At 37.9% G+C, this 10,049-nt stretch overlaps 3 protein-coding genes across 3 annotated transcripts; 1 reads left to right on the top strand and 2 right to left on the bottom strand.

Annotated features, from left to right (window-relative positions):
- Positions 1 to 289: 289 nt before the first annotated feature.
- On the top strand, positions 290 to 1,127 carry LOC147482660 (uncharacterized). Its single transcript, XM_086579379.1, has 3 exons — positions 290 to 323; positions 421 to 485; positions 528 to 1,127. Exons 1-3 carry the CDS (start codon positions 290 to 292, stop codon positions 1,125 to 1,127), a joined length of 699 nt encoding a protein of 232 aa, XP_086435505.1.
- A 352-nt stretch (positions 1,128 to 1,479) lies between these two features.
- Positions 1,480 to 5,463, bottom strand: LOC147482659 (ATP-dependent DNA helicase PIF1-like). Its single transcript, XM_086579378.1, has 5 exons — positions 4,995 to 5,463; positions 4,857 to 4,915; positions 4,479 to 4,754; positions 3,832 to 3,843; positions 1,480 to 1,644 (listed from the first exon to the last, which is right to left on the bottom strand). The coding sequence occupies exons 1-5, from the start codon at positions 5,461 to 5,463 to the stop codon at positions 1,480 to 1,482; spliced, it is 981 nt and encodes a 326-aa protein (XP_086435504.1).
- A 1,783-nt stretch (positions 5,464 to 7,246) lies between these two features.
- Positions 7,247 to 8,158, bottom strand: LOC147482658 (uncharacterized). The gene has a single exon (XM_086579377.1). It carries the CDS (start codon positions 8,156 to 8,158, stop codon positions 7,247 to 7,249), a length of 912 nt encoding a protein of 303 aa, XP_086435503.1.
- Between the last annotated feature and the right edge of the window lie 1,891 nt (positions 8,159 to 10,049).

Here is a 10,049-nt window from a genome sequence, read left to right as displayed (position 1 = left end):
AGTAAAGAAATGATAATGCAGACAAATAGAATACCGTACCTAAAGAAAATGAGTAAAATCCTTCCGCCATTTGACTGCTGTAGGAAGGTATAGCTCCCCGAATGTTCTTTTGGATCCAAATAAGCACTCAGTGCGGTCAATGACAAGGCATGCACGGACGTTGTAAATGTCCATTGGGGTATCCAGAGTTGCATCAAGAATTATATTTGCCCTTGTTGCCCTTCCCTTGGAAACAACATCTCAATGCATGTTAATCAATTCACATAATTCCATCCCTCTATAAGTATGGATGGCCGTAAAGAGAGCTATGGGGATGGAAGGAGGTGTTCAGGGCTCTCACACCAAGTGGTACTATATCTTCAGGCAATGTAGAACCAACTCAGTTAAATCTGAGATTTGGAAAACTTTGATGTGCTACAGTACATGCCATATGGATTGAGAGAAATTACAGACTAAAAAAGAATGGGAGTAAAAGTCATGAAGAGGTTAGTTCCAACCTCTTCAATTCTATAAAGTTGTACTTACAGCAAGTCCTGGAAAAGACCAATGACTCTTCTGAAGTGAGACGTATTACTAAAGTGTTAGATATTGATGTGGAATTTGTCACAAGAGTTCATAGATGGTGTCGGTGGGAAAAGGAACAAGATGGTATTTGTGTGTTGAATACAGATGGTTCAGTGACTTCCTCTTCTAATGGATATGGTGCCTCTATAAAAACAAATCATGGGGATATGATTATGGCATACTGTGGGAGCTCAAAACACAACTCAGTCCTATTTCAGGAATTAAAAGCAATGGTAGAAGGGTTGAGGCTTGCAGTAGAACTTGGCATCAGGAGGCTATATGCACGATCTGATTCCTTACGAGTGGTTTGCATCATGAGAGGATCTGAGCAACCACCATGGTATTGCTTAAATGTAGTTGTTGCTATCACTAGGACATGTAGTATGTTTGATGTATTCATAGTAGATCATGCCTTAAGGGAATGTAACCAGGTAGCGGATTACCTGGCTCGGGTATGTAAGTCACAAGTTGACAATTTTGTAATTTATAGTCCTCCTCTAGACCAAAAGCTAGCTACAATAGTGGAAATGGACTGTAAAGGTACTTTGTATTTGAGGCCATGATCTATAAAGGTTGAGGTACCTTTAACCTCTAAGTTTTTCCAAAAAAAAAATAAGAATCACCATGTGATTGTGAACGTGTTGGATCCCTCGCCTACAAGCAATAAGTTAACAATGACAAAACCACGATTTAGTTATCTCATAAATTAGCTTAAGCCCCTAGGCACAATGTCTCACATTAAAATCATACATTTGACGTCGCTGATGAATCTACAACGATCCTTCTATGTGATTGCTGACTTGCCACTTCTTTTCTTGTCTCCAGCAAGATCTTGGTGAGGGTGACCATTTGTCGCTCCAAACTTCCAAACCGCTCTTCGAGCATTGAGTGTTGTTGCTTTTGTTGGCAAAGCTGCTATTTAGCAGGAGCTAATGATGCAAGGGATGTCTTTGATATGCCAACACTCATACCCAGCACTCGACCAAATTTATCAGGGCCACACACTTGAGCAACTGGATCATGGTCTAGGTCCAAGTTTATGCTAGCAGGGTCATCCTCAATTATAGCCTTGATTCTTTCCTATCATGACAACATATTAGACATTTAATAAATTTCAGAAGAAGTATATAAAAGAGAACATAAAATAGGCGGTGGTCAGATTCATTAACGAAAATAGGCAGTCAAACTCACCATCCTTTCTGACACAATAAAAGAGCCATCCTTGTGAGTATGGATAGCCATATATGAATCCGTTCTAGTCACTTTAACATTCGGATTTTTCGATTTTTACAAAACATTACACAACATACTTTTAAAGTTTATTTGCAGCAAAAAGCAGAGCAACCCCTAAAAAACCGCAAAACCTTATAAAAAAACCCATCTAAATCCACCAGCCTCCTCCAAAACATATCACATAAAATCACTCACAAATACATAAAACAAACTCCACACATCTTTGAATCGGAGTAAAGTTCAGATCCATAAGCTAACCCAACAATCAAAATGGAAAGTGAGGATATAACTCCACATGACAGAAAAACTAAACAAGCAATAGAAGATCTACAGGATGAGTTATTAGAAAAGCTTATCTTCTCTAAAGTACCCATAGAAGCTGAGCTAAACAGATTAAGTGATGACTATATGAAGGAATGGGAGTCAACTGCTATAACAAAGTTTTATAGTAAGAGATGGATCTCTCTTAGCAGCATAGCCTCAAATCTCCAAGAACAATGGTGTACCTTTGGCCAGTTTCAGATAAACACATTATCTAATGGTACGTTTACTATTAATTTCACAAACATCAAAGATCTAGAATATGTTGTTGAGAATGGCCCATGGGAAGTTCAAGGATATATCTTCTCTGTGAAGAAATGGGAACCAAATAGGAATGTAGAAGATATCAAGTTTCATCTGATACCTTTCTAGGTCCAAGTGGCTGGGATACCGATTGAAAGCCAATGGCTTTCCTGCCTTAAAGCTTTTGAAGATGATGAATCTTCATACCATAATATGAGCCCTGATACTATTCAAAACCTTAGTATTAGTTTCAGGAAGTTTATATGTAAATGGATCCCTAGAACATCTAATAGGGAGGCCCATATTTTGGCAAAATGGGCATTTGCGAATGTCAGACACATGCCTCCTCCACTAGTCTTTTCGAACACAGATGTATTTCATATTTAGTATATATACTAGTATACTGCATTGCAGTGGGGGCATGAGCCTAGTATATCATTTATTTGGCTATCTTTTTTTATATATATTATATTTATTTATTTATTTCCACGACTTGATTAATTTTTTGATAATTAGACAGATAAATTAAGAAAAATAGACTGTATCATTGTCTAGTTTATTCAAGTGTAACAATATTGATTAAATCTTTTTGCTATGGTTATTTTATTGCGTACTTGAACCAATAGTCGTGTATTAACATGTGTAACGCTTTAGCACGTACACAGAATTATCTATCAATAATTATGTGTGCGGTAAATGTGAAGTAGTAGACCATTATCCTAACAATTAAAGAAGCTAGTATTTGCGGGAATTTTCCTTGTTAAATAGCCATGCATTACGATGGGCACCCCAATGGAGCCTTTTATGTTTGGAGCTAAGTCACATAATATCCTATCAACATACATTTAATTTTAAAGCAATTATTACATTCTCCAAATGGATAAGAACAGAATTTTTGGCAAAATCTTCTCTATATTTTAAACATTAAATCACAAAACCTGTCATTCCAAAGAAACATGTTTTTGTTATTTGTTATTTGAAGAACAAAAAATACATATATACAACACCATCAGAAAACTAAAGTAGCATCCCGAAGGTTTTAAAACACTATACATATAACAAGTTATACAGTTATTTACTTTAGAAGCAAATATTACATTCTCCATGTAGAAAAATCATAACACATATTTTATGAATGAAAATTTTGATAGTCTCGTTTGTATTTTCAATATTAAATCATAAAAACCTATCATATCTAGAAATCATTAAACATGTCATATGTAGAAACATGCATTTGAAGAATCAGAAGAACCAAAGTAACAACATCGAACCAAAGTAACAACACCCCAAAGGTTCTAAAATACTATACATATAACAAGTTGCACAATTATTTACTTTACAAACTGCTCAACTCAACTCAAAAGGCACAGAGAGGGGGTTAGCAAAAGTCCAAACAACTATAAAAGGCAGTAGCTGAAGTGACAAAATCCATCTGCAACAACCATCAAAAAATGTCCTCCTATACATTACTTGTGGAAGAACCTACATAAATCCAAACAACAAAATTAATCATGATAACGACATTAGATATTCATTTATGAGAAATATAAAACATCTTGATGAAGTGAATTTGCAAACAATATAAATAGAAATAAAGTTAGAAAGATGAATACTACATACCAAGATTAAAACAATAAATTAACATTTCAACGATATGATTTTCCAAGAACATTAAATGGTTGAAGCAGACAAGTGCAACAAACGATTCTTTTCTTGCAATCGGCCTCTAAAACCAACACATTTTCCAATATTTTGAAGTCTCTCCAAAGAGAACATATGGCTTCTTGCAATCGGCCTCTAAAACCAACACATTTTCCAATCTTTTGAAGTCTCTCCAAAGAGAACATAGGGCTAAATGCTAGATCACACAACTTTCTTGTGCGAGACAAAGCAACAAAAGTCAAACCGAGGCTTTCCCTTTTACTAATATCAACCACAGCCCGATCAAGAGTGAGCCCCTGACTTTTGTGAATTGTTATAGCCCAACATAGTACAAGAGGAACTTGAATGCGCTAGCACGAAGCATCACCTGTCTTCTAATGAGATGTTTGTGGAGTAATTGGTATTGTATTAGAATTTGGACGGAATCTAGCACCATGATAGTGGTCAAAGTCTACCATAACAACAATAGGTATATTTTCCGGTGATCTGCAACCATCTCTATAAACAATATCCACAATAGTGCCCATTGCACCATTAATCAGTCCATTTGTTGTGGCAAGGTTTGAACGAAGCATAACACGTGCACCAAGGGATAGACACAAAACTTTCTCCAAGCCTTTTGCATCATCTGATGAAGCCTTGGTAGCGGTATCATAATTATTTTTTGAGACAATTTGAGCAATTGGTTTTCCAAGCTCAATTAGTCGGGTGAGATTGTAATCATGTGCAGGCTGTTTTGTCAGAAATAGACGTAAAACATCTTTGAAGGTGCTAATCTCTTCCATATTGAGGGAGGAAATATCTCAAGTTAGAAATAATTGCCAATCACTGACGGTGGAAGTTCTATTACTGAGTCTGAACAGTGCTTCTCGGAATGATGCTTGCTCATCTCCTGCTTATATGTGATAACTGAACATATTTCTCGAAACTAAAATACACAATTCCACCATGTTGTTTTTTAATAGACCCACCTTGGACATATAATGCACTGTCACATACAGGAGGTAATTGACGCATATCACCAATGAGGATAATTGATACATTACCAAATGACTTGTTCTTTACGAAAATATCTTGACAATGCTGGTCAATATTTGCAAGCATACTTCTTCCGACCATGTTGTACTCATCGATAATGATAAGTTTGGTGTCTTTAAAGTCTTCCTGCATACGTCGACATTGATCACCTTCAATCTTTTTGGAAGTTTCTTTAACACCTTTCTGTTCTATAGTGATAGCGAATTCATGATGGATGGTTGCACCTCCAATATTAAAAGTGGCAACTCCAGTAGGAGCCATGACATGTATTGCTTTGTTTGTTCTGAAAAATACAGTAACTGAATACACAATTGCATTTATGAGAGTGGACTTTCCTGTGCCTGCTCCCCCACAAACAATTAAGCGAATAAATGCTCCATCTTGTAGTGCTTTAACAACCATATCGTGAGCAACTCTTTGTTCATGAGATAAGTCATTATTTGATACAACGGGTTGAAGTTCATTATTTAGTTCATTACCACAACGCAGAGTATGCACAAATTTTTGATCAATTTCAATATTTGGATATTAGTGTAAACCTTCAGCCCAATCGTGTGAAATGTCGAAGTCTCTCCTTCCTAATTCCACATTTTCCCCAAGGACAAACATGGGCCCCATTGCTACTGCCATCATCCACTCATCCCGAAGTAAGTCTTCAGTACCAAACTCTACCTCAATACCATCTTCAAACTCTTCATCTATCGGTTCTGGAAGAATAATCTCATGAGCGGCTTCGAAACACAAGTCATAGTATCTTTCAGACCACAATGCAAATTCTCTTTTAGCTTCTTCAAAAGTTCAATAATGGTGATGAATTAAGACTTGTTGATGACAAAATGATTCCCATTTTTCAATGTCTGGTAGGATGTCACCGTCTAGCTCCGGAACCAAACACACAACTACGGCCACTCGAGATGTGTGCCAAACCTTTTGCTTATAGTAATGACTCTTTGCCATATTGAGGAGGGAAGTATTTTCATAGCAAGAAGGTCGTTGCCTATATTTTCCTACAAAGGTTGGATCTGTTCCAACAATTTCATCATCGTCATCCACTCTTCTACGTCATACAATTGATGCTAGCATGCTCTTCTCGCTTACATTTAAGAGTACAAACTTTCTCGATGATCATGTCAATGGGTACCCTATTAGCAAGTGACATACTTCTTGGGTAGAAATATCTTTTTCAGAGACACTTTTCATAAGTAGGCGCTTGGAAGCAGATTTTGCATTTTGATAGGGTCGACGAAAATCTTCAACAATTTCTTGGAAAGTATCTCTGAAACTTTTTGAGGCTGGTTCAGATTTTGCAGCGTATTTAGCAATGTAATTTACAACAGATTGCACTGAAAGGACATGTGACCAATTAATGTTTGCACGCCAGGTTGGCAAAATCTTTCGATTGTGGGAACACACAAGTTCATCATTCCGGTGCCTTAAAAACCGATACATGTTACTATTGGGAGGGTCTTCTTCAATCTTCGATTGACCAATTACATCAAATGGGTATCTAAAGCGACATACCATTTGTTTTGTTGCTTTGTGTAAGTGCAAACAATGACTTCCACATATAGAGTGTCGCATGACCCAATTGACCAATGAAACATAGTCATCTTTGTTTGTATCAAGTTGTAAGTCGAGTGGCAAACGCACAAAGATGTTGTTGCATATTTCTAGACATGCATGTTTGGGTCTGGATTCATAGTGCAAACAAGTCTATCAAAATATTCAATGACATTAGCTCTATTTATAGCACTTGTACCAATCTTAGTAACATCTGGAGCATCTGATAACCAAAGAAATCCATGAATATGACCACTACCACAATTTTTCTACTCAAACCGATACCAATGATCAACCACAGAGAACTCATCTCGTAAATAATCCCGGAAGAAGAATTCCACCCTTGCCTGAATGACCCAAGCGACAACATTTGGGTTATCATTAATTAACTTTGTGCGTCCCTTTCTTTAATCTAAAGGAGACATCCTTTCAAGATCATTAGAAGAATCTAAAATACGAAACAAGTCTGGCCATTGCATGTCAGCAGCGCTGGTGCACCTAACTGTTTAACCATGGCAGCCAGTTCTTTCAATCTTGTATACTAATAAGATCGGGTACCATGTATGTTGTTAGCAAAGTAAGAGACACGATTAGCTACTTGCTTGTCGCCGGACGAAACCATATTTCAAATTTCTTCAATTAACAACTCAACATCCCCGAGATTTTTCCTGACAAAAACATCACTTAAAGAAAGTGTCTGCCACCTTGAAAGAGAGTTCCAAGAAAAGTAGCGGAATCTCGAATCTTTAGCAAAACGCCCATCATGATATTTCATAAGATATTGGAAGTACGGCAATAGATTGACTTTTCGCTGGTGAGCTTGTCGTAGATCAACATCATCGTAAGGAGACAAAGTTGGAAATGCCATAGCAACATATCCAGGGGTTGAGAACTCATCAATGATGTGAGTTGTAAAAGGCATATGAACATTAGTTTGATCTACATTTGGTACTTTGAATGCCCTTTGGAGGCGTGCTTGTTGATTGGGTTGTACCGCAATAGAAATGGTTCCAACAGCATGAAACTCGTCAATGTGCAAATCCTGGTTATGCAATTCAGGTGGTCCCTCATCTTCATTTGCTTCCCCCGGTATGGTAGAAACTCCATTTTCGATATCTTCCATAGGGTGGCACATCTGTGGTATGTCTTCAGGTTGTCCATCTACAGGTAGTCCTTTTATAGTTCCATTGTCAATAATTATATCATTATAGTACCGATGATAAGTTTTCAACCAAACTAATGCTATGCGAACAAATTCTCGCCGAACACGGAATTCCTTGCTTGCATGTGGTCCCCCTCTATTAACCACAAGAAGTGCAGATAAATCAGTGAGCTTGAATGGCAGAACAGTGGCAATCAGATTGACATCTTGGGCAAAATTTATGACATTACCACTGTACTTGTATTGTTGACCCCTAACACGATACACAGACATCATGGGGTGCACCCTGGCAATGAGAATTCTTTCTAGATGGGACAAACGAGACAGTTCCAGAGGCACAATGCCCGGATCCATTGAATTGTTAACACTAAACATGTCAGCGTCAGGGTTGGCCCAGTTATCCAACTTGCAAGTGGTACAAATACCTGCAGCATTCTTTGTTATTATAGGTGAGGTCCTCACTTAATACAAACATATTCTAACAAAATATACAAAGAAAAGCAAATACCTACAGAAATTTGTAGATTGGGAAATTTTCTTTTGCATAGAGGACAATTGACCTATGAAATATCATTGCATGATCTCCGAAAGACTTGTGCGTTGGAGAGTGGTATGCAGTCGTCCATAGTAGGTGGTAGATTAGGGCTTTCACGGATATTGTCGTCACCCACCATAACTTGAACACCAGGAAGGCTTTGATCGCTCTGCGAAATAACTCTATGACGAGCAATAACCACTATTTGATGGGCAATTGCTTGACGTGCAACTTTTCGCCCAACAACTCCTTTACGGAACGCATTGAGGGCATTTTGAACAATCCTTTCAATAGGGTTTTGCCTTTCAAATGATGTTCTTTGACTAGCTCTACGTAGAGCTTGTCTGGAATGTCGCACTTCATCCATTTGCAATCCACGAGCAGTGTCTAGGCCACGATAAGTATCTTTCAACTCAGAGGTTTGGCCAATGCATGCTTCTTTTCTTCTAGAACTATCAACTGACTGTGTCGATGCACGTTGCTCACTTGTTTGTTTTGCACAAGCTCTTTTTTTTTAGCAGTATTTTTAGCCCAATTTTGCTCCACCGTTTGCCTTCGGAGGGAGATGTCATCGTGATTAGAAATGTAATGTCTCTGCAAAGAATAACAGCTTGAAGGTTCTGCATGAAATGGTGTTAGGCAAGTATTATCAATTGGGCTTGCAACCCTTGGATTACGGAGCCACTGAATGAGCGGGCAATTATCGGCTGAATCAGAATTAGATACAATATCCAGTTGCAAAGATTGATCTTCTTGACTTCCAACCATATCATAACCTCTTGAAGTCGCTACCTGATTTGGTAGATTGTCAACCCATCGAATAGACTGTGCATTTTCAGCTAAATCAGATACAATCTCCCTTGGCAAAGAATTTTCTGCATGATTACCTACTCTATGAACCTATTCCATGAGTGGGCTATTTTCATCTAGATCATTGACCCTTTCCCTTGCTGAAGAGATTCCTTCATAGTTTCTAACCATGTGATTACTTCTAGAGGATTCTGGCTGATCAGGTATCCTATGAATATGCATAGAACTCTGTGGTTGAGATGGTAGCACCCTTAGACGCTGGAAAGAAGTACGGCCAGAACAAATTGTACGTCTTCGAGTAGTTGGATATGCAATTTCTAGTAGGCAGTTTAACCTGCTAAGGTATGTTGAAATTTGGGCGAAAGAGTTACGTGGCCAATGATTATGAAGGCGCAGTCGAGTAGTAGTTGGTAGGGGAGCACGTGGTAGGGGAGCATGTTGATTCCGACGACTATAAAATATACCAAAGAACCTATCAATTTGGTGCAGTTGTACGGGTAAACCTTCCTCTACTACTTCCATTGGGTATTAAAACACCGAGAGTGGAAAAGGAGGGACGAGAGGGAACCCTGTTTCTATCGTGTCAATTGTAATCCCTACATAGTTGGCAAACTGGAGCATTAAATAGTTTTTAGTTTCGCTGATGAATTTGTTTGGTTTTCTCTAAGTGGACGTTAAGGTAGGGAAAATTTAGTAAACGGGTGAAAACTATAAAGTGCAACTACTTCAAACTTATTATTAATGCAGTAAAACTAACTAATGTATAAGAAGATAGTAAGAATATTAAGGGCAAGAAGAAGGCATGAATCTTAACGAAAAAATGCACGACTCATATGGCACTGCCTTCACCAATCGCATTACTTGGAGACCATGGAAATAGTAGTTACAAAATCAAAACAAATTAAAACAAGGAGCAAAGCA

This window comes from Coptis chinensis, chromosome 8 (assembly GCF_015680905.1).
Source record: "Coptis chinensis isolate HL-2020 chromosome 8, ASM1568090v1, whole genome shotgun sequence".
NCBI classification, from domain to species: Eukaryota; Viridiplantae; Streptophyta; class Magnoliopsida; order Ranunculales; family Ranunculaceae; genus Coptis; species Coptis chinensis.
This window is presented reverse-complemented; position numbering and strand designations above follow the sequence as displayed.

Excerpts from the sequence above, each read along its gene's own strand:
- LOC147482660 (XM_086579379.1), top strand. The coding sequence starts at position 290 with ATGGCCGTAAAGAGAGCTATGGGGATGGAAGGAG. Across the intron at positions 324-420 it reads AGCTATGGGGATGGAAGGAG|TACATGCCATATGGATTGAG; the intron begins GTGTTCAGGGCT and ends GATGTGCTACAG. Across the intron at positions 486-527 it reads GGAGTAAAAGTCATGAAGAG|CAAGTCCTGGAAAAGACCAA; the intron begins GTTAGTTCCAAC and ends TTGTACTTACAG.
- LOC147482659 (XM_086579378.1), bottom strand. The coding sequence starts at position 5,463 with ATGGTTGTTAAAGCACTACAAGATGGAGCATTTATTCGCTTAATTGTT. Across the intron at positions 4,916-4,994 it reads CAGTGCATTATATGTCCAAG|GAGATGAGCAAGCATCATTC; the intron begins GTGGGTCTATTA and ends ACATATAAGCAG. Across the intron at positions 4,755-4,856 it reads TCAGTAATAGAACTTCCACC|CCTGCACATGATTACAATCT; the intron begins GTCAGTGATTGG and ends CTGACAAAACAG.
- LOC147482658 (XM_086579377.1), bottom strand. The coding sequence starts at position 8,158 with ATGTTTAGTGTTAACAATTCAATGGATCCGGGCATTGTGCCTCTGGAA.